Source organism: Panthera tigris, chromosome C2, assembly GCF_018350195.1.
Source record: "Panthera tigris isolate Pti1 chromosome C2, P.tigris_Pti1_mat1.1, whole genome shotgun sequence".
In the NCBI taxonomy this organism is placed as follows: Eukaryota; Metazoa; Chordata; class Mammalia; order Carnivora; family Felidae; genus Panthera; species Panthera tigris.
The window spans coordinates 58,270,415-58,297,797 of NC_056668.1; the positions used below are offsets into that span (position 1 = coordinate 58,270,415).

Here is a 27,383-nt window from a genome sequence, read left to right on the forward strand (position 1 = left end):
GCCAGATGCGAGGCTTGAACCCATGAGGTGGAAGACCGTGACCTGAGCTGAAGTCAGATGCTTAACCAACTGAGCCACCCAAGCACCCCATGTGCATTTGTTTTTTAGTGTCTATTGGTGAAATTCAGCGACAATAGTTTTGCACGCAGTTAAATTTCAACAGAGCAACTGGCGTTCAGGCCATACGAGGACAGTAAAGTTAATAAACACATAGTAGGGGCAGTTTAATCTGACGGCAGCAAGAAAATAATAAGATAGTTATCAGAAGTGGCTCAACGGGTCAGCACCAGATTAGCATCTTTTTCCCTTATCTTCTTTGTCTACAACATACAATTACCCCTTCCTTCTTTCTCATACCCCGCCTTTGCTTTCCCTACCAGAGCAACACTTTTTTGGTTTCCTGAAACCTGTGCTCCCCCGAATTGCAATTCCGAGACCCCAAATAACAAACCTGTGTTCTTTTTCAGTTTCGCCTCGTTCTGTGGATTAACACCTGCTGAGCAATGCAGACAGCCATACCTCTGAGCGAGAGCTCAAACGATTGAGGTCTCCCCACCTCCCCTCATTTCCTTTTTCTCTGGGTCCTTGTAGAGTGGAAATGGAAAGAGTGTATGTTTTTCCCAACACTTTCTCAAAGTGTTTCCAAAACGGCCACCTCTGACAAATGCACCGTGTTTCAGATGGGGAATTTACCCACGAGACTGGAAACCCCAACCGCTGGCTCCCGCGAGTGGGTGTAGCGGTGAGGACTCCAGCGGGGGAGGCGGGGGGCGGCGAGGAGAGCCATTGCAGCAGCTCCTCGGGGCGGGGACCGGCCGCGCCTTCTAGGCTTCCAGCTCCTTTAGCGAGAAACCTCGGGCTTTCCAGCTGAGGCCGGCCATCCCGCGCGGCAGGGAGCGACCATGGAGAGGCTGGTGAGCCGGGCCGGGCCGGACGCGGGACGGCGGGCGCGGGGTGGGCGATGCGGCGCGCGTGGCCCCGGGCTGGCGGCGGGCAGAGCTGTCTGTGGCTTCGGTGTCGGTCGGCGCTGGCCCCGCGGCGCTTCACCTGGGGAGGAGCGGATTTTGCCTCCGGCAGGGAGGTCTTCAGGCCTTTCCTGGCGGCCCGGGTACCTGTCCCAGTGTCCTGGAAAAAGGATGCTGCCGGGAGACGCTTCTCCCGGGCTCTTTCGGAGGGGAGCTGGGCGGGGAGGCGCGCTGGCGGCCGGCGGGCCCTCTGGGCAGTCCGGCGGCCTGGCTTACTGGCCGGGGCTCGAGGGCGGCAGAGCACGTTCTGTTATACCCTGTCCCAAGGAGGGGATGTGGGTGCTGTTCTGGCTCCGTCGTGGCACCCAAAGCTGGGGTGGGGCTGCAGGATTCAAGGCTCGCTCTCTCCGGGGGAGCTCGCTCCCTCCTGGGATACACCGGCCTCTTTTTCCATCCTCCGGTCCCTTTGTCTTGAGAGCCATAAAGGATTTGCCTTGAGAGCCTATAAATCCGGGTTAAACCCCAGGATATCCAAGAGAGACAGACCCTTTGTTTATTCAGGACCTGTTTACTAACTGAATGGGAGCCTTTTTATTTACGCTGCCGTAATGAAAAGAAATAATAACAATGAATAAAACAGTTAAAATCCAAATACAAGTAATACCTCAAGGTAATTTTTTTCAGATGTAGTTTACTGGCGACACCACACAGCCAGTCATTCGGCATCTTAACAAAGGAGTATGGTGGCCTGCGAGCTAGTGTTTCCTTGCGCTGGACGCTTCTGATCTTCACAGCCTTCAGAGAAGGAATTTTACAAATTCCCTGATTTTACAAATAAGGAAACAAGCAGAGAGGTTAATTTTTACATGTCCATGTGACTGCATGTGATGGGATCAGGATTTGGACCCAGACACTCAGGGAAGGAGGCTCTGAGCAGTTGGTTGCCAGAGGCACAGGTCTCTGTGAACCTTGGCCTTGTCGGCAAAGAGCTCCTGGATTTCTCCATTTAATATTTGTACTCCCTGTGTATGATGTGATTCGTGGATTTTTTTAGTTACCTAACATGTCTTGGTATTTACTGTATCTTAGGCGCTTAATTGATACTTAATACTTAAAATATTAAGTATTTTAAATGCTGAGTTCTTACAGCAACCCGATGAAATAATAACGATATTCATTCACCGCTTATCTGTGTCACTCACAATTCTGGGATCCTTACATGTACTACTTTGTTTAGTCTTTTTAATAAAAGAGTTCGGTGCTGTTATTTTGCCCACATCTTGGAGAGGTAGAGTCATTTGTCCTGGCCCACGCATCCTGCATTTGTGCTAACCCAACTTATCACCCAGGATAATTATGTATATATTTAATAGCAAGGCTTTCCTCCGAATTCCCTAGTCTCAATCATTGTGTTTTGCTTCTTAAAAACATTGTCGGCTCCCAGCTTACACACTGCGTTTTGGTGTGCATCTGTTTTCTCTGTTATCCTAAAACACGGATTTTCACTATGAGAACCAATCCATTCTGCATTTCTCATCATCTTTGCTTTTGGGTTTCCACGTAAGAGAGGGGCATATGGTTTTTTAAAAAAATACCATGGACTTAGAATGCCAAAGAAGACTTTTTGGTTTCAGAAGCCAAGGTGTTGATATAGCAAAAGCCTAAGCGTTTGAGTTTTAAAAGCCTAAATATGCTGAAAAACCCACGACATGTGTTATTCCAGTTGGGAGAAACGCAGGGTAATGGAGGAACCAGCTTTCCCAACCCTAGCGGAAGTAAATGTTTTCTAGGCTATGAAAGCAAAGAGGGTCTGTCTGAAGTCTATATTCAGACACAAATTTGTGCTCTGAAAAGGTGGCCCTGTGCCTGGTGCCCATGAGTGGGGAGTTCAGGGAGGATGATAAATAGAACTTACAGGGAGGTGTTGAAATCCAAGAACAGAAAACACCTGTGCCTTGCTTTCTTGGGGGCAATTGTGGAAAGAGACCGGCCTCCCCATCATGATAAGTGAACAGTAAGACAAGAGATGGATAGGCAGAGAACACGCAGAACGCCCCTTTGCTGAACACAGGGAGAATCCAGGAGCACGGAATCAGGAGAACAAAAGAAGAGAAGACACTGTAAGCACAAGGTTTAATTGTTTAATTGCTATGACCATGATGTCTCGAGGGGAACACGGCCATCTTAGAGAATGCCACCGTGGAGAGATGGTTGTAACCAAGCATTAGCAGCCCTGCCCCGTGGCTTGGCATTGTGTGAGCCTCTAGGAATGGAGATGCAATGCAATGCCAGAGACTGGAACAGTTGTGAAGTGCTGGGGTGGCAGGGGGCTGAATTGACAGAGATTATGTGACATTGACTGCAATGAAGTCTCTACCTCTAGTTGGAATGGCAACGTGAAATAACAATGAAATTTAGTTAAAGAAAAATACAGAGAAACCCACATTTCTTATGTATCTCTATTATAGAAAAATGTAGGGAAAAGTTACATTTCTGGCCTGTACCCCTTACAATGAACACACATGTAGACCAAATGAATGGATCTATGGGGCTATTGTAGAGAGAGGTTAATCTGTCTACATCCCATCCTCTCATCTTATAGTAAAATGATACCCAGAATAACATTTCATTAAATATCACCATGTAAAATGCCAGGGGTTTCTGCCCGGTCACTTTAAGCATTGAAGAAAAAAAAAAAAAAAAGGACATTACTGTTTTTTCAAAAGGTGCAATTCATGTAAAATTTGCAGAATTCTCAGGGAAAAATACTTCAGCAAACTTCAAGGCAGTCACATCTTTCTGAAAGATGGTTACCCCTGAGTTACATTTTTAATGTTAACAGATGTGGATTATTTGGGATGTAAATGCTCTCTAACGTTTGCAGTCTCTGTGTTTTCTGTATGTATTTATGGCAGTTTTTTTTTTTTCCCTCTGACCATCCTACATCTTTGAGACCTTGCTGTTTACAGTAGTGGCTTTGAGAGCAAGGCTTCCAATTGCTAGGGATTGCCATAATGGATGAGCTACATGGTTGCTTTTCCCTTCCCATATCCTGAGCACAGTCTTTTATTTCTTCCATTTATAGTCCCTGGTTCTACATCCAAAGAACCAAAGTTCTCTGGTGGTTAAAACTTCAGCTGCAGCATTTCTGGAGATAGCAATGAGATGGAAGCTTCTTGAGCTTTTTGTCCACATTCAAATGCCCATTTCTCTGCTTTGCTTTCTGTCTTCAGGTGTTCGTTGGGCTCTTGTGTCATCTGTCTGCCTACAGACTGATTTGGTTCTTCGCAGCAGTGAGGCTCTGCAGGGCGGCCCAAGGTAAAAAGTTATGCAATTCCCCTGTGTGGAGTCTAGGAAACAAAATTTCTGGGATGGAAACATTTGACCACTGTTGTTTGGCCTGTGCTAGTTCATTTGTCTGTGTGAATTATTTAAATGTGTAATTTGCTTGGAGGAATGGGAGTGGTTCTTTCTGCTTTCCACATTTTTGTTTTCAAAGTGGAAAAAGACATTGGATACTTGCAAACCGTTTTCATAGATTATACCAGACGTAAAAAAAAATTCTTCCTAATTTAAGATGTTTTTTACCTATCAAATCGAGTAACTTCTAAATATCATTTAAACATAGTTCCCTGTTTGTAAAGATAGGGAAATGCTTGGGGAGTATAAATTAATATACCCTTTTTAGAAGGTATTCTAGCAGTAAGCTTTTTAAATGGGGTTGCCCCTTTTTATAGAAAACTATGGAAAATAACGAAATATTGAGGTTCCGTAGGTTCACAGTCTGTTAGGTAACACATGCTTGTGCTGTCCACTTATCTGCTGAATTTCCTGATTGGGCCAGACCTGTCTGCTCTCTTTCATAGGAAATCACACCTCACTTTGCTGCTGGCCTGTTATCACCTTCCATGTGATGTGCCCTTACGACAGCCTTTACAGCTGGGGGCAGGGCAGGTTTCACACCATCCACAGCACAGGCTTCACCAACTGACCGGGGGAATCTAAATGGAATTCTATAGAAGCATCAAAGAATCGTAAACGTTCTCACCAAATTATTTCTTCCATAGTCAAAAGAGAAAAATCATCTAAGAAGTTAAAACTGTAGCTTTGATTCCTTTTCTACTCTCCATTCTAAAAGCAGCAGTTTCTTCAAATCTCTGCTCTGCAAAATCTCAAGGAACTTTCAGAAAACCCCAATCCCAACGGCAGGTATTGCTTCTAGAACTTTTCACATCTACCAAGAATATGCCTCCCTAAAACTATATATATATAACATCTATATTAACTCACTGTTTTTATTTTTGGGAGGCAGTGTGGGATTCTGGATATATGTGTGTATTCATTTTTCATTCTTTTGTTTCCTAATGAAATTAGGATTAAATATTTCCCTCTGAAAACTGCTTTATCAGTTTCTTTGGATTTCAATACATTATATTCTCCTTGTCACTCATAGTAATTGATTATTCTTCCTATGGTTTCTGGTGTAATTAGAGTTAAAAGAAGCATGTAAATTTCCTGTTTTATTGCATTGTGGACAGTGTTCAGGATCATAAAGTAGCAGCTTTTTTTGCGTCCTTTTTCAAGTTCAATTTTGGAGAATGTTTGTAGAGATTGTATGTTCTCTTTGTTTTTTCTTAAATATTTATTTTTGAGAGAGAGAGAGAGAAACAGAGTGCACACTAGTGGGGGAGGGGCAAAGAGAGAGGGGGACAGAGGATCTTAAGTAGGCTCTGCACTGACCACAGCAAGCCTGATGTGGGGCTCAAACTTGTGAACCATGAGATTATGACCTGAGCTGAAGTCGGATGCTCAGTTGACTGAGCTACCCAGGTGCCCCTATATGTTCTATTTGTATAAAAGTTTATAAATACATACCTATATGCATATACATACATAATTTATATATAATGATTCATATATAAATATTCAGTTTTCAAATCGTCTCTATCCATATATATATGTGTGTGTGTGTGTGTGTGTGTGTGTGTGTGTGTGTGTGTGTATAAACTTTATTCATTTCAAGAGAGACAGAGAGAGTATATGGGGAAGGGGCAGAGAGAGAGGGAGAGAGAGAATCCCAAGCAGGCTCCGCACTGCCAGCACAGAGTCCAATGTGGGGCTCGAACTCACGAAACTGTGACATCATGACCTGAGCTGAAACCAAGAGTCTGATGCTTAACCAACTGAGCACCCAGGTGTCCATTCTCTATCCTTATATTTGACTTTTTTGCTTTATATATATTTTTTAATATATGGAAGTGAAACTCTCCCATTATCTCTGAGGGTTAAAATTTTTTCTTTGCGGGGCGCCTGGGTGGCTCAGTCGGTTAAGCGTCCGACTTCCGCTCAGGTCATGATCTCGAGGTCCGTGAGTTCAAGCCCCGCGTCAGTCTCTGTGCTGACTGCTCAGAGCCTGGAGCCTGTTTCGGATTCTGTGTCTCCCTCTCTCTCTGACCCTCCTCCATTCATGCTCTGTCTCTCTCTGTCTCAAAAATAAATAAACGTTAAAAAAAAAAATTAAAAAAAATTTTTTTTCTTTGCAGTTCTATTGGCTTTTGTATGTTTCACTTATGTTGTTAGGCATATAAAGGTTTATAATTAATATATCTTATTTTAGATTGCTCCTTTTGTCATTTTGAAATGTCCCTTACAGTGTTTTTATCTTCTATTCTTTCTTTTCCCCTTTTTTTAAAGTTTTGATGGACTACCGGTGAAACATTCTAGGTCTTTGAATTTTTCTTTAATTTTTTCCATATCTTTATCCCTTTGTGCTATATTCTGAAAGAATTTCATGATGTGGCCTTCCTACTTAACTAATTGACTCTTCAGCAATGTCCATTTTGCTAAGTGAGCCAAGTTAAGATTTTATAGATGTCATTTGCTACACCTCTAGTTTCTACTATTTACAATGCTGGCTTCTTTTTACACGTAAGATATGACATGTATTCATGTCAAAGTGTTTCTTGATTTATGATATCTTTATTCATTTGGTAGGAGTTCTTAGGTTTTGTAGAGTTCATTTTTCTTCTTTCATTGTGTCAGCTTTCTCACACCTGTGCCTGTTTGTTTTTATATTGCAGTTTCTTATGGAATCCTCTATCATATCAACATGAGTAGCCAGCATTGTGGGGGAAGAAGTTATTGTCATGCCTTATGCTCTGCATTGCATTAAGTAAAAATGTGGGGGTGTGTAGATTCTTATTTGGCTGCCAAAGCCGTCTGTTACGATGCAGCCTCCTGAAGCACTGTCCTGAATATTTCTCTACCTTACGTTCCCGTATTCAGCACTGCTTTCTGGAGGCAGACGCCACTGTTGCTGCCCCTTCTTTTGCAGGGTGTGTGTGTGTGGAATGTATGGGGCTGCTGTATCTTCTTCACTTAAACCTATCACTCTGCCAATTGTCCATTGGCCCTTTTCCTGCTTCTGCCTCTCTGGGCACGAACACATTCTATTCTATCTGACAGTGTTCATCTTCAACCTCATTCTACCTACTTTCAGTTTCCAGGGATTCTTTACACAATATTTGTTCAGTGGGAGTTTGCTTTCTTGTTTTTCTACTCTGTTACTCTTAAAGATTGAATATACGTATTTGAATGTATATTTCTCTAACAGCATCAGGCATGTACATAAATGTTTTCTTTGCATTTTTCTCTATTTTTTCTTTTTTTTCACTAGTAAAAGAATTTTACTTATTATTTATTTATTTAATTCAATTTAATTTAAATTCAGGAGAGTTAACATACAGTGTAGTCTTGGCTTCAGGAGTAGAACCCAGTGATTCATCTCTTACATATGACACCCAGTGCTCACCCCAAAAAGTGCCCTCCTTAATGTCCATCAACCATTTAGCTCATCCCCCCACTGCCCTCCCCTCCAGCAACCCTCAGTTTGTTCTCTGTATTTAAGAGTCTCTCACGGTTTGCCTCCCTCTTTGTTTTAATCTTATTTTTCCCTCTCTTCCTCTATGTTCATCTGTTGTGTTTCTCAAATTCCACATATGAGTGAAATCATATGATATCTTTCTCTGACTTATTTCACTTAGCATAATACACTCTAGTTCCATCCACATTGTTGCAAATGGCAAGAATTCATTATTTTGATTGCCAAGTAATATTCCATTGCATATATATACAACATCTTCTTTATTCATCAGTCGATGGACATTTTTGCTCTTTCGATAATTTGGTTATTGTAGATAGTGCTGCTATAAACATTGGGGTGCATGTATCCCTTCGAAATAGCACACCTGTATCCCGTGGATAAATGCCTAGTAGTGCAATTGCTGGATCATAGGGTAGTTCTGTTTTTAACTTTTTGAGAAACCTCCCTACTGTTTTCCAGAGTGGCTGCACCAGTTTGCATTCCCGCCAACAGTGCAAAAGGGTTCTCCTTTCTCCACATCCTCACCAACATCTGTTGTTTGCTGACTGGTTAATGTTAGCCATTCTGAAAGGTATGAAGTGGTATCTCATTGTGGTTTTGATTTGCATTTCCCTGATGTTGAGTGATGTTGAGCATCTTTTCATGTGTCAGCCATCTGGATGCCTTCTTTGGAAAAGTGTCTATTCATTTCTTCTCATTTCTTCACTGGATTATTATTATTATTATTATTATCTGTTGGGGGGGTGTTGAGTTTGGTAAGTTCTTTATAGATTTTGGACATGAATCCTTTATCTGATATGCCACTTACAAATATCTTCTCCCATTCCATCGGTTACCTTTTAGTATTGCTGACAGTTTCCTTCACTGTGCAGAAGATTTTTATCTTGATGAGGTCCCAATAGTTCAGTTTTGCTTTTATTTCCTTTGCCTCCAGAGTCATGTCTAGTAAGAAGTTGCTGTGGCTGAGGTCAAAAAGGTTGCTGCCTGTTTTCTCCTGTAGGATTTTGATGGTTTCCTGTCTCACCTTTAGGTCTTTCATCCATTTTGAATTTATTTTTGTCTATGGTGTAAGAAAATGGTCCAGTTTCATTCTTCGGTGTGTCGCTGTCCGGTTTTCCCAGCACATTTGCTGAAGAGATGTCTTTTTGCCATTGGATAATCTTTCCTACTTTGTCAAAAAATAGTTGGCCATATATTTGTGGGTTAATTTTGGGTTCTCTATTCTATTCCATCGATCTATGTATCTGTTTTTGTGCCTATACTATACTGTCTTGATGATTACAGCTTTGTAATACAGCTTAAAGTCCAAAATTGTGATGCCTTCACCTCTGGTTTTCTTTTCCAAATTAATTTGAGTTTTAGAGCTCTTTTCTGGTTCCATACAAATTTTAGGATTGTTTCTTCTAGCTCTGTGAAGAGTACAGCTGTTATTTTGATAAGGATTCCATTGAATGTTGTAGATTGCTTTGGGTAGTATCAACATTTTGACAATATTTGTTATTCCAATCCATGTGCATGGAACGTTTTTCCATTTCTTTGTGTCTGCTTCAATTTCCTTCATAGGCTTTCTATAGTTTTCAATTGTTTTCATAAGCTTTCTATGGTTTTCTATAGCATACAGTTCTTTTCCTATTAGGTTAGATTTATTCCCAGGTATCTTATGATTTTTGGTGCAATTGTAAATGGGCTCAATTCCTTGATTTCTCTTTCTGCTTTTTCATTATTGATGTATAGAAATGCAACCAATTTCTGTACATTGACTTTATATCCTACAGCTTTGCTGAATTCATGTATCAGTTCTAGCAGTTTTTTTGGTGGAATCTTTTGGGTTTTCCACGTAGAGTATCTTATATATCATCTATGAGGAGTGAAAGTTTGACTTTTAACTTGTCAGTTTGGATGCCTTTTATTTCTTTGTGTTGTCTGATAGCTGAGGCTAGGACTTCCAGTGCTATGTTGAACAATAGTGGTGACAGTGAACATCCCTGTCATGTTTCTGGTCTTAGGGGGAAATCTCTCAGTGCTTTCCCATTCAGGATGATATTAGTGGTGGGCCTTTCATATATGGCTTTTGTGATGTTAAGGTATGATCCTTCTATCCCTACTTTCTTGAGGGTTTTTATCAAGAAAGGATGCTGTATTTTGTCAAATGCTTTCTCTGCATCTATTGAAAGGATCTTATCTTCTCTTTTATTAATGTGGTGTATCACATTGATGGATTTGTGAATATTGAACGAGCCTTGCAACCCAGGAATGAATCCCACTTGATCATGGTAAATAATTATTTTAATGTACTGTTGGATTCGATTTACCAGTATCTCTTGAGAAATTTTGCATCCAGGTTCATCAAGGATATTGATCCGTAATTCTTTTTAGTGCTGTCTTTGTCTTGTTTTGGAATCAAGGTTTTGCTGGCTCCAAGAATGAGTTTGGAAGCTTTCTTTCCATTTGTATTTTTAGAACAGTTTGAGGAGAATAGGTGTTAACTCTTCTTTAAATGTGTAATAGAATTCCCCTGGGAAGTTATCTGGCCCAGAACTCTTGTTTGTTGGGAGCTTTTTGATTATAGATTTGATTTCTTTACTGGTTATGGGCCTGTTCAAGTTTTCTATTTCTTCCTGTTTCAGTTTTGGTAGCGTGTGTCTAGGAATTTGTCCATTTCTTCCAGACAGCCCAGTTTTATGGCATATGATTTTCATAGTATTATTTATAATTGTATTTCTGTGGTGTTGGTTGTGATCGTTCCTCTTTCATTCATTGATTTTATCTCTGTGGGTCCTCTCTCTTTTCTTTTTGAGAGGTCTTACTGGGGGTTTATCAATTTTGTTTATTCTTTCAAAAGACCAGCTCTTAGTTTCATTGATCTGTTCTACTGTATTTTTTTTTATGTTTTATTTATTTTTGAGAGCAAGAGAGAGAGAGCACAAGTGGGGAAGGAGCAGAAAGAGAGGAAGACACAGAATCTGAAGCAGGCTCCAGGCACTGAAGTTGTCAGCTCAGAGCCCGATGCAGGGCTGGAACTCACAGACCTCGAGATCATGACCTGAGCCGAAGTTGGACACTTAATCGACTGAGCCACCAGGCGCCCATCTACTGGATTTTTTTATTCTATATTGTTTATTTCTGCTGTAGGATTTATTATTTCTCTTCTTTTGTTAGCTTTGGGCTTTATTTGGTGCTCCTTTTCTAGCTCCTATAGGTATAAGGTTAGGTTGTTTATTTGGGACCTTTCTAACTTTCTTGCTTCTTAAGATAGCCCTGAATTGCAATGTATTTTCCTTTTAGGACTGCCTTTCGTGCATCCCAAAAGGTTTGGACTGTTGTGTTTCATTTTAATTTGCTTCCATGTATTTTTTAACTTTGTCTTTAATTTTATGGGCATCCCATTCGTTCTTTAGTAGGATGTTCTCTACCCTCCATGTATTTGAGGGCGTTCCACCTTTTCTTTTATGGTTGATTTCAAGTTTGATAGTGTGATCTGAAAATATGCATGATGTTATCTCAGTCTTTTGGTACCTGATGAGGACTGATTTGTGACCCAATATGTGATCTATTCTGGAGAATGTTCCATGTGCACTCTAGAAGAATGTGTATTCTGCTGCTTTAGGATGAGATGTTCTGAATTTATCTGTTAAGTCCATCTGGCCCAGTGTGTCATTCAGAACCTTTGTTTCCTTGTTGATTTTCTGCTTAAATGATCTGTCCATTGTTGTAAATGGAGTACTAAAGTCTCCTACTATTATGGTATTAGCAGTGAGTTTGCTTAGGTTGTGATTAATTGATTTATATATTTGGGTGCTTTTATGTTCGGTGCTACAATTGTTAGCTCTTCTTGATGGATATACCCCTTAAATATAATATAATGACCTTCTTCATGTCTTGTTACAGTCTTTGTTTTAAAATCTAGTTGGTCTGTTATTAAGTGTGGTACTCTGGCTTTCTTTTGATATCCATTGGCATGATAAATCGTTCTCCATCTCTTCACTTTCTTTTTTTTTTTAATTTTTTAATGTTTATTTATTTTTGAGAGAGAGGGCAAGCAAGGGAGAGGCAGAGAGAGAGGGAGACAGAGAATTGAAGCAAACTGTGCACTATCAGCACAAAGCCTGATGTGGGGCTCAAACTCACAACTGTGAGATTATGACCCGAGCTAAAGTCAGATGCTCAACTGACTGAGACACTCAGGCACCCCTCCATCCCCTCACTTTCAATCTGCAGGTGTCCTCAGGTCTAAAATGAGTCTGTTGTAGGCAGCATATAGATGTATCTTGTTTTTTTTTTTTGTTTTTTTTTTTTTTTATCCATTCTGATACTCTATGTCTTTATAGTAGGACATTTAATTCATTTACATTCAGAGTGCTTATTGAAAGATACGAACTTAGCACCATTGTGTTACCTGTAGATTTTGTGTTTCTGGTAATGTTCTCTGGTCCTTTGTAGTCTTTGCTGCTTTCTACTCAGAGAGTCCCCCTTAGAATTTTTGCTGGACTGGTTTAGTGGTCACAATTTCCCTTAGTTTTTGTTTGCCTGGGAAACTTTACCTCTCCTTCTATTCTGAATGACAGCCTCATTGGATAAAGGATTCTTGACTGCATATTTTTCTTATTCAGCACATTGAATATTTCCTGCCATTCTCTTCTGGTCTGTCAAGTTTCAGTGGACAGGTCTGCCTCTAACCTTATGTGTCCACCCTCGTAGGTTAAGGACCTTTTGTCCCTAGCCGCTTTCAGAATTCTTTCTTTGCCTTTGTATTTTGCAAGTCACTTTATGATATATCATGGTGTTGACCAGTTTTTGTTGATTTTGAAGGGAGTTCTCTGTGCCTCTTGGACTTGGATGCCTGTTTCCTTCCCCAGATTAGGGAAGTTCTCAGCTATAATTTATTTAAATAAGCCTTTGCCCCTTTTCTTGCTCTTCTTCTTCTGGGACTCAATGATATGGATATTATTTCATTTTATAGAATCACTTAGTTCTCTAATTCTCCCCTCATGGGCTAGTAATTTCCTTTCCCTCTTTTTCAGCTTCATTATATTCCATCATTTTATCTTCTATTTCACCTATTCTCTCCTCGGCCTCTTCGGTCCTCACTGTCACTATATCTAGTTTATTTTGTGTCTCATCCATAGCATTCTTTAAAATTCATCTCGGTGAGTTCTCAGGTCTTTGATCTCTACAGCAAGGGTTTCTCTGGTGTTTTCTATGCTTTTTTCAAGCCCAGCTATTAGGCTTATGACTGTTGTTCTGAATATATTTATATTGTTTATATCTGTTTGGAGCAAGTCTCTGGCTGTGATTTCTCCTTGATCTTTCCTTTGGAGAGAATTCCTCCATCTTGTCATTTTGGCTAAGTTTCTGTCTTTTGTGTATTTTAAAAGCATATTATGTGTCCTATACCTAAGAGTAATGCTATATTAAAAAAGGGTCATACACTGTTGAGGGCCTGGCACTCCGGGAAGTATTTCTGGTGTTTTGTTGAGTGTACTCTGCTCTTGCATTTTGGCTGCTTTGTGCCACTGGTCAGTCCTCTGCAGAGCTCCTCCTTGCTTGTAGTGGGGAGTGTTTGGACCTTTAACTAGGTGTGCTTTGATTTGTTTGTTGAAGTAACCCTGGGGGAAGAAAGGAAGGGGAGGGGAGCCGGATCCCATTAAAAGAGAAAAAAGAAAGGGGAGAAAGGAAAACCAAATAGAATATCAAAACCTATAAGGCCGATTCCAAGGAAAGTGAAAGGAAAAGAAATTGGGGGGGGGGGGGAGGAAAGCAGAAGGAAAAAGAAAAGGATTTAAAAAAACAAATAAAAAATATGTAATAAGAAATGACAAAAAACAAATCAGAAAGTCTGAGCCTGATTCCAAAAGAAAAAAAGAAGAGGGATGAAAAAAATGAAAAAAGAAACCCAGAGTTGTCTGTTGGTGTGTGTTTGGGGGGTGGCTGTGCTGGTCTGGAGGCAAGGCTGGCTGTGTTGGGTCAGTCTTGTTTCAGTAAATAAGCAGTTGCTAGGCATGGAAAGGAGGGGTTAGGTGTAAGTGTGTCCAGCCTCCACTGGGGGCAGCTGTGCTGCTCTCTGAAGTCCCACCGCATTGTTGTTAGGGGGAAAAAAGGATGTACTCCCAATCTAGGGGTCTCAGATTGGGATCTCAACTAGGGATCTCAACCCACGCTGTTCAGGCAGTCCTCACAGAATAGCGAGGGTGGTCAGCTTGCCCTGCGCCACAATTCTGTGCCTTCTCCTTGGCACTCAGTTGGGATTCAAAACCCAAAGTCTTAAAGGACTGGCGTGACAGTGATCTGCTCTCCTGCTCCAGAGTAGAGCCTTTCCACCTGGCTGATGAAAGACCTTTGGCTCACACCTGCGGGGTCTTTTGTCCTTGAGGAGGCAATAAACTCTCTTTCTAAAGTAGTCCAGGAAGGGGATTGTTCTTTTCCATTGTGCCCCAAAGATCACTACATCATGCTGTGCACTCTGGGACCAGCTCCCTCCTCCCCAGGATTGCGTGCCACAGCTCTGCTCCAAAGAAACTCATGCACTTCCAGAACCTGAGAGTTTCACCTCCAAAGACTGAAAAAACAAACTAGTACACTCAGTACTTTTCGCTCCCTAGTCCATGGTCCAGAGAGGTTTTCCTCTTGTGCTAACTCACTGCTGTGCTTTCACAACCCCTCTTTGTTTCCCTTTTGTCTCTTCACAGAAGGGGTTCCCACTTCTCCATAACAGCACTATTTTATCTCCCACAACTCACACACACATGCATCCTGCCAGGCTGTCTCCTTCCAACCATGGAGATCCTTCTGTCGCTCCGCAGATCTATTTCCTGGGTGTTCCAAGTATTCTGACCTCAATAAGGCTATGTTTGAAGGACAAGGAAAATCCAGATCCCCCTTCTTCTCCACTATCCCCTTTCCTCCAGCATTTTCCCCTATGTTTTCTATATTTAACTTTGAACATGCATTTTTAATCAGAAAAATGTGTACTTGTATGTATTAAATTTTAAAATATAAATGTTCTTTTATGATTCTATGATAAAAGTGGTGACCCAAGATGAAGAAGAGCTGCTGAACACACCTGCTTCCTTAAGATGCTCTCTGCAAAATTCCGAGGAAGTCTTGATTGTGACATGGCAGAAAATCAAGGCTGTAAGCCCAGAAAACATGGTCACCTTCAGCAAGAACCATGGGGTTGTAGTCCAGCCTGCCTATAAGGACAAGATAAACATCACCCAGCTGGAACTCAAGAACTCAACCATTACGTTCTGGAATACCACCCTGGAGGATGAAGGGTGTTACAAGTGCCTCTTCAATACTTTTGGTTCCGGGAAGATCTCAGGAAAAGCCTGCCTCACCCTCTCTGGTGAGAATCTCTGATAATACATTGTCTCTGGCTAGAAATGTTGTTTTCAAGAATGTTTGGAACATGGTGGTGGTGCCTAATTTTTCAGGATCTTAACCTCAGAAAGGTTTATGAGAAGATACCTAGCCTCTCATGTCTACCATAACGTAGTTATGGTTATTGGAAGAGTTCGTGGGGCCACATTGAATCTCTGCCTGGAGTTCTCTTTGCTCTGAGGAATTGTGTTGTCAGCAAGGGTAAATTAAGGACGATGGTGAGGATAATGGGGTTCTCCTAAGTAGTGATATGATTCTGACCTGGCTTTGCCATTAGCAATCATGTGACCCTGAAAGAGTCCCGTCCACTCTCTGAAGCAGAGTTTTTTTTATCTACACAATAAGTATAAAATAGATTATCTGTAAAGTCCCTAACAGCATAAACATTTTTGGATCTAAGGAAAGAGCCAGATTGGGATAACCTGAAGCCAGTTATGTGGTACCTCTCATTTTGGCTTAATGTAGTTCTCTTGGGATTGAAAGGGGATGTACCATAGAGGCCTTTCATACCTGAGGCCAACTAGAGATTTAACTGGATAATAAGCATTCTTTTACAATCCAATAGGGTTAGTTTGACAAGATTCCTCTCCTTTGACACATAACTGAGATCAAGAATTTAGAAGTGGGAATGAGGCATAACTTTGGAGCATAGCACAGTTGGTGGTAGGTTTAGAAGGGAAAAGACAAATTTAGACATAGTTATCAGGAATGTTAAAGTGAGAGTTTGAACTAAGAATATTGGACCTGGGGTAAGAGGATGCTCAGTAGACAAGAGTGCAAGGGACATATGGCAACACCAAACAAACAAACAAACAATATATATATATATATATATATATATATATATATTTCACTTATTTTTGCCTACAATGAATCCTCTCTGCAGAATCTTATGTCAGATTTTCTTCTTGATTCTATGTCTTCTGTTCTGTCTCTTTGTACCCTTTTTTCCTCTCCCCTCGCCTCCAATCTTTCTTCCTTCTTTCCTTTCCTTTTTTCTCTCTCCTCCTTCCCTTCTTCCTTCCTTCCTTCCTTCCCTCCTTCCTTCCTTCCTTCCCCCTTCCTCATCACTTTTCATCTTTTTCCTTCTTGTGTCATTCTCATTTCTGTTACTTTTTCTTGTTCCCCTTCTCCCTCCATCCTCCTCCTTCTCCTCTCCCTTCCACTTCTTCCTCCTCTTCCTCACCTCCTCCTCCTCCTCCTTCTTCCTCCTTCTTCCCTCTTCCTTCTTCTTCCTTCTTCTCCTCCTCTTCCTTCTTCTTCTTCTTCTTCTTCTTCTTCTTCTTCTTCTTCTTCTTCTTCTTCTCCCCCCTATACTTTACCCTTAATATTTTGTAATAGTTTTTGCCTGAAAACCACACTCCCCTGAGTCTTTCGGGTAGTAACCCCATTCTTTTCCATTCTGACCCTTTCCAGCTACACCTTACAGCCTTCATCTAAGTCATCCTTGGATATACCAGAGCACCTTGCCACCCAGTCTCACCATGTCAACCCTACTCATCTTCCCTCACTTTTATCTGTCTTCCCCCAGTGCCCCTTGACATTAGTATCTGGGTACTCTTTGGAAAAAGCCACAGCCCTTTGGCCCCATTTCCTCCAGCCCACTGTCACCCTCCCACCTCTTGAACCTCTAAGCACAGACCAGGCTTTCATTTAGTTACTGCCCTTTAATTATCTTGAGGGCTCTGAAGCAACCACAGGAAAGCAAAACTGCATTTACTCAGCAGAGATAAACTGCACATTGAAAAATATACGATGGCAATGAATTCATCAGTCAAGGGACTTTTGGAAGGGAACAGGATTATAGCTGGACTAAAATAATATCCTTTTCTCATTAACTAGTTGTTTTAACTCCATTCAGGTGATCTCCAAGGTCTTTCCAACTGTCATTCTGTGATTTTCTAGTTATGGGCATGTGAATTTCTAATTTACATTTTTTATGGATATTCCAAGCAGGGACTTTCCAAGTCTCCTCCATGCATCTCATTCCCTGGTCCAGCTCCAAGCAGAGAAAGGCCATGCCTAAGCAGCAGCCCCTCTACGGGCTCTCTGTTCTGAAACTGCCCTGGTACTTCTGAGAAGTGCAAGCTACCTGTATGGAAGTGCTGATTGGTGACTATTGTCAGACTATGAGAGGGATACCCAGAAGAAGGCAGAGGTGCTGCATTGCCCGTGGAAAAAGAGAACAGAATAATTAAGCTCTGGACTGTATGGGAAAGAAGATGCCCTTTATCCATTCAGCTAATTCCCCTGCAGAGAAACGACAGAGAGGATTTTTCTTGTTGCAGGGTTGTACTAGGCCAGTTTCCATCCTGCCGGCCAGAGAATTAGACACAGGAAGAACTGAGATGCCCCAGTTTGGGTTGGATGTGCCATCTTATGTCTTGAGCCCCCAGTGTCTTTCTGTACAGATCTTCCTTCATCCTCTGAGGAGAATGTGGTGCTTAACTGATGGCAGACCATCATTTTTTTTTTGTCCCAGTACAGCCCACAGTGTTCCTTCACTATAAATTTTTCGAAGACCACGTAAATATCACTTGCTCTGCCAATGCCCGCCCAGCCCCTGTGATCTCCTGGAAGGTCTCTGGGTCAGGGATTGAAAACAGTACTGAGATTCTCTCACACCCCAATGGGACCACGTCTGTCACGAGTGTCCTCCAGGTCAAAGACCCCAAGAGCCAGGTGGGGAAGGAGGTAATCTGCCAGGTGCTACACCTGGGGACTATGACCAGCGTCAGGCAAACTTTGGACAAAGGTAAGAGAAGGTGGGCAAAGATGTGTCACACACCTGGAAGGTGGTGAATGTTTTGCGAGCCTGTTGGTTTCTTAGCAAAGGAGCTAGTAAGAGAGAGAATGGCATAAGTGGGGAAAGAAAAACAGGGTTGAGGAAGCCAATAAAGCCAATCTTACTTTGGTAAATGTGGTATGTTGCCCACATACCAAATGCTTTTGCTGAGATCCATCCATTCATTTATTTTTCCACACTGCTGACATTTACTGAGTATCTGTTCTGTGCCAGGCTTTGGGACTGTTGAAATGTGACAGCAAGCAAGGCTCAGTCCCTTTGCTCAGAAAGCTTCTGGTTTGCTGGGAATACAGAATGGGCAGTTACAAAACTGCGTGTTAAATGCTTCAATAAGAAAGCTACGGTGCACCCTGAGAGGATTGAGGGCGGGGAGGAGGGACATCAGCTCAATCTGGAGGGATCAAGGAGATTTCCTGGAAGAAGTGACCTCTCCAATAAAGGCTTTGGTAATCTACACTGTGGAAAAGGGGCAACAGAGGCTTTAAGAAAGAGACCTATCGGAAGGTGTTTTCCTCACCCCTTTGAAACAAACTGCCTCCTGTTCAAAACCCCTTTTGCTTTCTTGTGTTTTTCTCTAAACTGCTATCTCTGGGTCTCATGGATACAAGAAGTAAAGGTTATGGGTGGGAGAATGAAGGGAGTGGCCATTTTAGAGGCAAGACACTTTGCGAATAGTCACGGTTTTCTTTCTCTCTGTGGTTCTGAGGCACCAACTCTGGATGAGGCTGTCTGTAATAAGCCTCCTGAAAAGGTATTGATGGGTTTTGATTTTTTTTTTTTTTAGGGAGGATTTTAAGCAACAGAGCTTGGAAAAACTTTTTCCTGTGTATGCCTTACTGGCGTGGTGGCCTCTAAGCAAAATTTCCTGTAGTCATTTTTGGGGTCCTTGTAAAAAACAGACGAATCAAAAAGTCGACATTTAGGTAAATTTGGTCAAAAGATATGCAGTGTTAGATTTGGATACTTGTGAAGAGATCCTCATTTTCAGCCAAGGCAAAGGGTCAATTTCCCTGAAAAACAAGAAGTTGAAAAGGAACTGGTCTTCTTTCCCAAGAATGCTAAAATCGACTTATGTCATGTATAATGTGTGAACATCATCTCTGTAATGTTTGTTTGTTCTGCGAACGCTTACTAAAAGTCTCCCGTGCTTCGAGCACGTGTCAAGCACAGAAACTGTTGAACTTAGACACATCTCTGTCTGAAGGTGCCCGATTCAATTATGATGTAACAAATCCCTTTACGGAGGTATGGGGAAGATGCTGGAAACTCCCAAATCAGGAGGCTCTTCCTCCCGTCTTTGTATTGCAGAGTGATGCTGAGGAACTTTGTTTGTTGGCCGGTGGAAAGAGCTTTAATAACAAAGATGCAGATTAGAAGACATACAGTAAAAGCATTGAGATGAGTTACTCCTGGGATCGGAATCATGAGATGCATGATTTTTTTTTCTTTCTATTACTCTGTATTTTCCAAAGCGCCCTCAATAAATATATGACTTTCACGGACCGTAAGGCAAAGAATATGCACTTTAGAGGCAAACCAAGCTCTGACCGAGCCCTGGTTCTGCTGCTTACTACTCTGATTCTGGGCTTGCTTAACTTCTCTCAGCCTCAGTTTTTTGTTCTATTGTTGTTTGTATATGTGAGATAATAATAATAATACCTAACTCTTGGGCTGTTTTGAGGACTAAATGAAACCACACATTCAAAGGTCTTCAGAGATAGCAACCACATAAACCGTGTGGTTAGATTATTGTTAACTAAATGCTATCGAAATAATATAAAGCCATGAATGTAAACTTCAATAGGTATATATTTAAGGGTAGTTTTCATTTTAAACTCAGTTCTAGGAAAAACTAATCACAACTGTTTCTCTATCTTTTTTTGCCTCAACAGCTTCTTATGACTTTGTGTCTCCTTTTTCCCCCCTCAACATCTATAGGCTTTTGGTTTTCAGTTCCACTATTGTTAAGTATTGTTTCCCTGGTCATTCTCCTGGTCTTAATCTCAATCTTATTATACTGGAAACGTCGTCGGAACCAAGACCGAGGTGAGTGATCACAAGAAATACACAGAAGGAAACAAATGACTTTTTAATAGCAATTTGGGGGGGGGGTTGCGTGAAGATGTAAATAAGGGGTGGCAACAATGTGTTTTGTTCACTGTTTCCAAAATACCTAAATGTTTCTGGTATTTTAGAACACGTCAGCATCATTTTCTTGCAATTGGACGTTAAAACTGGATGCTTCTGCTTTTTGTTTCCTAAGATCATTTAGTGGCTAATTATTTGTAACTTGAGAGTAAGGGTTGATGAGAGGAAATGTGGAAAATGTTGATCCAACCATTGTTGAATCAGCTGATGGCAAAACCAGGGAGAGAAGTCTCAGCGTCCACACTATGTTCTTCCATTATTACTGAGAAGGACAATCTCTTTTCTTTTTACAGCGCTCCCCAGGGCCAGCTACTCCATGTAACAGACTCTGAAATTATCCAATATACTCACTAATTAAATAGTATTTTCTCTGTTATACTTTTACTATGTCTCAAACACTATAGGCAACATATAGGCAACCTTCTAACTACATTATGTCATTCTGTCTTTATAGACTGCACATTTTCTCTCTGTCCCCTACAACATCTATCACAACATCTTATGTATATTATTAGGTGCTCAATAGATGTTCATTAAAATAGTGAATGAATCAGTGGATGAATGGATGGGTGGATGGCTGGCTGGCTGGGTGGAAGGATAGATTTTGAAAGTGATGTTTTCAATTCTCCTTTTCTTATTGTAATTTCAGTACCTCATAAATGCTGAGTCTAAAGCATTGTGAGATATTATAAAATGAGACGCTGTAAAACAAGAGGAGTCAGCTAGAAAGAGAGAATTAAATTTTTTTGTTTTCTGAAGACAGTGCATAATTTATTAAAGTTAATGCAAAGCTGCAGTTTATGGCATGTTGATGGGGATTTCCAAGGGTGAAAGGCTGATATGGGAGTTTTCACCATCTCAGATAACTGTAAGGGAAGGAAGAAAATGTTGGTTTAGAGTGTTATTTTAAATTTCTATTAAAAACTTCACTTAAGCGCTACTTTTCCCCCTTTTTCTTTTATGTCTCATGAGCTATCTCTCATGTGCTAGGTTTTTCAAACACTTAATTTTGCATAAACCTTATATAAACACCAGATTAATGTCATTTTATAAAAAAACAACAAATCTTCAGTGCCAGTGACCCCTTTGCAAAAGTAGTCAAAAGAATGTGTTCTGTGGGGAGAGGGGATTACATATTAGATAATTTTATTGCATATAAACATAAACCCATAGAATTCATTAGTGCTCCGCAGAATGTCAAAGGCAGAAGGCTGTTTGACTCTATCCAAACGTTTCGTTTTTCCAGTTAGGAACTGAAGCCAGAGAGGAAAATTGACTTTTTTCCTAAGGTCACACAGCTAGTTAACAACAGGTTTAGGATGAGAACCGTGGCCTTGGTCTCCTGACCTCTGCCAGAATGTTCTTCCAGCTGTGATACCCTGGAGTTCTGACTTGAAAGGCACTATTGGGTTGCATTTATTTTAGTCTTAGCTTGCTGTTACTGCTGTATTCTTTTGGAAAGTACGAAGAAAAAAAGTATGAAGTGTTCAAATTTGTTTTAAAAAGTCCCTGTTGGACAAGAATCTTATAATGCAATCTATTCAAGCCCAAGGTAAATTCCACTAGAATGGGGCATTTGAAGAATAATTGTCCTTTGTTCATTAAGTCTTAGGTTTTCTGGGAAAAAGAATGGTTCAAGGCCTTTTCCAATTCCTGAAGCAAAGGGAGTCAGCTTATCTTTGTACCCAGGCTTTTCTCATTTATGAAATAAACACTTGCACCTCTCTAGGATCTTGTAAGCACTAGAATTGCTATTTACTGATGATATCTTCATGACATATGGCCAACTCAGTTAATTACACTGAATGCGAAGTGACATATTTTGGGTGGCTGAATTGTTTTGTGGGTTTCAAAAATGTTAATAGGTCCCATACACTGAAATAGCTAGTAAAACCAAGTGTTTGTTATGCTGGAGACTTAAACACTCAGGACCAAAACTTAAGTTATACAAAAAGTTAGCAGAAAGGGATGAAAACCATCGGAGATACTGACGTTTAAAATTTCTTTAAGTAACAAATTTTGATTATCAATTTGTGATGAAAGTGAACAGTCCTGCTACATTTGCTTCCTACTTTTTTCCTACCCTTGCTTTGGGTTTTCCTTTTCTCTTCTGCTTTCCATCATTTGAAAACATAAAACTTTTGGATGGGCAGGGGAACATGATGATCAGTCAAAAATGACACCAAATTTCTGGACCTGGTTACTGGAAAAAATGGCAACTGTTCAGAAATAAGGAAGTGAAGAGGGGGAACTAAATGTGTGTGTGTGTGTGTGTGTGTGTGTGTGTGTGTGTGTGTTCATAGTTCATGGAGAAAGAAAGAGGAGAGAAAGGATGAATTAATTCTTGTACTAGTTGAATGTGGGCAAAGAAATCATCTCTGAGAAGCTGCTGGGTGGTAAGACAAATCTAGTTAAGTAAGGTTTGACTCTTTGTTAGGTCCATAACAAACGCAACAAAAAAGCGTATTTTAGACCAAAATCACTTATTCATTGCTCACAAAAGCACAGCAAACTTACAGTTTCAGGATAGAGGGGTAATCTGTAATGATGATGTTATTTTTGTACAAATTAGGATCTATTTTTCTTGTGATCCTGTTTAACGCCAGAGAGAATATTGTTCTTTTCACCAGGAAAGGTGTCCTCTGAAGGTATGGTGAGTTAGAGGCAGTTTCTCTTTGTTCCATTCCTGATAGGATCAGATCACAGTTACTTCCCACGAGACTACAACAATCAGATAATAATAGACTGATAGGTTTTCAAAAAAAAAAATCCCTTTTATTTTCTTTCATGAATGTAGTGCTTTATTACTGAAATAGAAAGTGAAAAAAAATAAAATTTCCTAGGGAAAATTTCCCCTATTCTATAATATTCTATTAAAACCCAATTGAGGTCATAATTTTTTCCCTTCCACATATACTACAATGAAGTTAAATTTGGGATTGAAAATAACCTCTTATTTCTCGTTAGTCAACCCACCAATGATTACATGCTTCTCAGTAACAAAAACCTCACGTGGGGGCAGATCTGAACAGATAATCATCTCACTTTTTGAAATGTTTGAGCAGCAGTTTTCTTTTGTTTCATTGAGTCAAAGTATAAGTGGAAAACAGTAAAAAATGTACACAACCGTAGGAAATGCCTATTCCAAACTTCACTTTTTCTTCAAATCATCCAGCTATTTTGTAACAAAGTGGTTTTTCCTTCACCAACATTATCTGTATAATTACCTTGAATTCTTTCACTTCACTTCATAATAACCTGACCTTTAAATGGGCTGTCTTTTCATTGATAACAATGGAGGTGTTAATGAAACACTGTGTCCTCAGTGGAATCATGTCGCTTTCTCTTATTTTACGCTTAGTACTATATCAAATACCAGAAGTGCTCAATAATTTTGATGGTGAAATAGTGATTAGTTGTAAGGGCAATACAAAAAATATTTGTTTCCAAAAACAAATGCAAATCTTTGCTTTGTGTAATAATTGTACCTATGTCTCCCTAATGCAGAGTGGTTGTGGGGGTGGGGGTGCTCCTTACCCCTACTCCAGTTTCCTCAGAGCTCCAAGCAGAAGAGATGTGGCACTTTTTATGAGGGAAGTGTTAAGCAACCTTTACTGTACTGCTTAGGTCAATACTGCCGGGAGAAATCTTGCCTTCCAACTGATTTTTCTACAAAAGTTTACACTCCAATGGGTGCAGATGCCATCCATCGTATCAAAAAATGGCAGGGCATGATCTGATTACAGAGTCATTGGCTAACAGAATCTTAAGCCCGGGCATTCTTGCCTGAGCTGCTTTACGTCTTTTACCACAGATAGTGGATACTGGGCATATTGGCAAGTTTAAAACATTGCAGTTTCTGGTGAAGAGTTACTTACGATTTACATAGAGAATGAGAGGTGGCACCAAGATAAAATCCTAGGCCTTTTACTTCACTAACTACACACCTTGAGGTGAGGCCCACATCCTTTCAGTTTATGTGCTAGAAATCTGATAGCCCTTGAAAGGCCCTCCATGTGTCTTCTTTGTGACACATGAATGCCACCCAATGTCTAGCAAGTTAATATCCACAGGAAGCAAAGCTCAAGGTCTTATAAATAAAATACACATAGATCATTTGAAATTCTTTAAAAAAAGGGTTTTTTTTCTATGTTTATTTATTTTTGAGAGAGAGAGAGAGAAAGAGAGAGAGAGCTTGAGTGGGGGAGGGCAGAGAGAGAGGGAGACCAAGAGTCCGAAGCAGGCCCCAGGCTCTGAGCTGTCAGCACAGAGCCCAACACAGGGCTCGAACTCACGAACTGAGAGATCATGACCTGAGCTGAAGTCAGACGCCTAACCGACCGAGCCACCCAGGTGCCCCAGATCATTTGGAATTCTTTAATGTTTTTTTCACTTGTAGTCTTAAGTGATTCTGCAGAACATTTTTTCCTAGAATTACCTGTCCTTTTATTTTTAAGCAATTACATTTTTTTAATGTTTATTTTTGAGACAGTGGGGGAAGGGCATGGAGAGAGAGATGGACAGAGGATCTGAAGCTGGCTCTATTTTGACAGCAGAGAGACCGATACGAGGCTCAAATGCATGAACTGTAAGATCATGACCTGAGCCAAAGTCAGTCACTTAACCGACTGAGCCTCCCAGGAGTCCCTACCTATGTCCTTTTAAAGAGTCACAGTGTCCTTGTGTCACATTGGATCAAGAAATGTCCTTATCTTTGCCAATTAAATATGCACAGGAGTATTCTGTGTTTAGTGACGCTTTTGTTATTTATAGAAATATATACCACTATGTATAGAAATTATACATGTTTGAAGTTAATATCTTGTTCTTTCTTTTATCTAGAGCCCTAGAAGACTCACACAGAACCCTGAATATTATGTCCTGGTCTACTTGAATCTGATTCATGAGAAAGGCAGGAGGAAAAGGGTCATTCTCCAAGAACAAAAGAGGTAGGGGTAAAAGACTTAAGAATTTCAAGATTTCCTTCTGCCATGTAAGCGACCCAGTGCTGGTGAGTGTTCCAAAAGGAAGTCATTTCACCTCTCAAGTCTGTTGTAGGACTTGATTTTGTGAAGTAGGGCAGTGTTGTCCTGTTGAATGGACTCTGGATCAGTAGCCACAACTCAGAGACTGACTCTGGCTCCAGCTGATGGCAGCCCCACGTTCATCACTTTATCTCAATGAGCTTCCACATCTGCATCCAGAAAATTAAGAAGTTGGACCAGATAATTCGCCATTCTGCTCTAAAAACTGATGTAATTCCAGGAAAGAAAATGAATAATGAAATGAAAAAGAGAAAGGAGAATACAGAAAGGTGTTGAGGACCAAAGAACTTTTCTGAGACTACCATTAACCTTTCTGTTGATGTTCCTTCTCTTCTTCCATATTGTTCTTAGGTCCATGAGTCTGTTTTTTCATGTGTTTCTTCACTGCATTGTTAATAGCTGGTCTTTCTAAAGTCCTTGGTTTCACTGCTATACTTCATGTTCTTTTGTGACGTTTACCACAATGAATGTGGGACGAATTTATTGCAAAATAACATCGGCAACCTTAACTTTACTTACCTATTTTTATAGAAGAATAAGTATTGTTAGTCCATCAGCTCGCATATTTAAAAAAGTGTGCATTTCCTGTCCCATTTGACTCATAAGATGTCAGTCCTATTTTAGTCGTTGTGAATTCAAACTTGTGTAATGAAAACATATGATAAGAATAGGCATTTAGGAAGTTTTGTAAATAACAGTCAGTCAATTCAAATGCTTTTCTCTCCCGTCTTCTTTTCTCATGAGTTAACTTCTCATAATAGCAGAGAAGGCATGTATGGGTTTATAGATCCCTTTGGTCTAAATATATTTCCCTTTCCTTTCCTTTCCTTTTTATTTATTTATTTTGAGGGGGGATGGGACAGAGAGAGAGACAGAGAGATAGAGAGAGAGAGAAGCTCAAGCAGGCTTCATGCCCACCACCCTAGGATCATGACCCAAGCTGAAATCAAGAGTCAGACACTCAACCAACTGAGCCACCCACGTGACCCCTAAATAGATTTTTCGAACTAGTGGAACAATTTTGAACTCTTATTACTCACAAGACCAAATTAGTGACTTTTTCAGTATTGCCTGCTTTCTTCTCTCTACTCCGTGACTAAAACTTAACTTGTTTTCACTGTTGAATTGGATATTTGTATATTTAAGCTTTTCATGTGTTATTTAATTCTGTATTATTTCATATATTTGTATTAAAATACTGAATGGTTAAACGTAAAAGTGTCAAGGCTAAATATTTGGTTCATGATACTCTTGGGGACTGTGGTAGACATTAGTGATAATCTTTATACTTTCCCTCTGTGTGTGAAACCCTCCCCTCCCATCTATCTCTCACCCACTAGAAGATGCCACTAACATTTCTGATTAGTCACAAAGTCACAAATCAGATATCCCTGATCTAGCCAGAGGGAGCTCTGTCAGTTTGGTAACTGTGTCCATTTGATGTGATATGGTCAATTTTGGAGCACTTCCTTGCATGTGCTCTTTTGATTTTGCTTTTGACACCAACCTTTGCAAACTGATTGGCTTACACAGTTTTGAATTTAATAGGAGCCACCACCTTGCCTCTCGTTCTGTTGCGTTACTGTATCTTTGTATCTCAACTGCCAGATCAGGCAGGAGAGCTAAAGCAGCGGTTCTCAAAAATTTAGACCATCCCTAAAAACATTATTGAGGACCCCAAAGAACTTTCTGGTAAAGAGAAGTGTTTGCCAATGTTAACCACATTTGAAATTAAAACTTACATATTTGAAAAAAATATACAAGCATGTATTCTATTAGCCATCAGAATGATGTCAACATTACACATCGTGTAGCTTCTGGAAAATTCCACAGCACATTTGAGAGAATGAAAGTGAAATAGGCAAATGATGTTTTTGTATGATGGTGACAATAGTTTTGACCTTGTGGGCCCCCTGAAATGGTCTCAGGGACAATATTAAAGACTGATCCTGTAAAGTATATGCAAAGAAGGAGACCATCTGATGAGAAGATTTTGTGAGTCTTTCCCAAGGAAACTCCTTGTTAAACAGGTATCTTCACAGTGCCTAAACATTTTATTATTTCATCATAACTTAGTGCAGAGAACCCTAGGACGAATCCTTCTTTGTAACTAATCCAGGAGTACCTCAGAGATATTGTGGTTTGGTTTCAGACCT

At 40.5% G+C, this 27,383-nt stretch overlaps 1 protein-coding gene across 6 annotated transcripts; it reads left to right on the forward strand.

Moving 5' to 3' along the window:
- The first annotated feature begins 82 nt into the window (after positions 1 to 82).
- On the forward strand, positions 83 to 26,100 carry CD200 (CD200 molecule). 6 transcript variants are annotated; one of them, XM_042956622.1, is made up of 6 exons: positions 83 to 914; positions 4,199 to 4,283; positions 14,873 to 15,193; positions 17,711 to 17,983; positions 19,927 to 20,080; positions 25,025 to 26,100. In XM_042956622.1, exons 1-6 carry the CDS (start codon positions 903 to 905, stop codon positions 25,074 to 25,076), a joined length of 897 nt encoding a protein of 298 aa, XP_042812556.1. In that variant the 5' UTR covers positions 83 to 902; the 3' UTR covers positions 25,077 to 26,100. The 6 variants fall into 6 exon arrangements, with proteins under 6 accessions (XP_042812556.1, XP_042812558.1, XP_042812559.1 ...); XM_042956624.1 differs by having other exon boundaries at positions 19,973 to 20,080; XM_042956623.1 differs by having other exon boundaries at positions 84 to 914; positions 17,711 to 17,993; positions 19,973 to 20,080.
- The last annotated feature ends 1,283 nt before the right edge of the window (positions 26,101 to 27,383 follow it).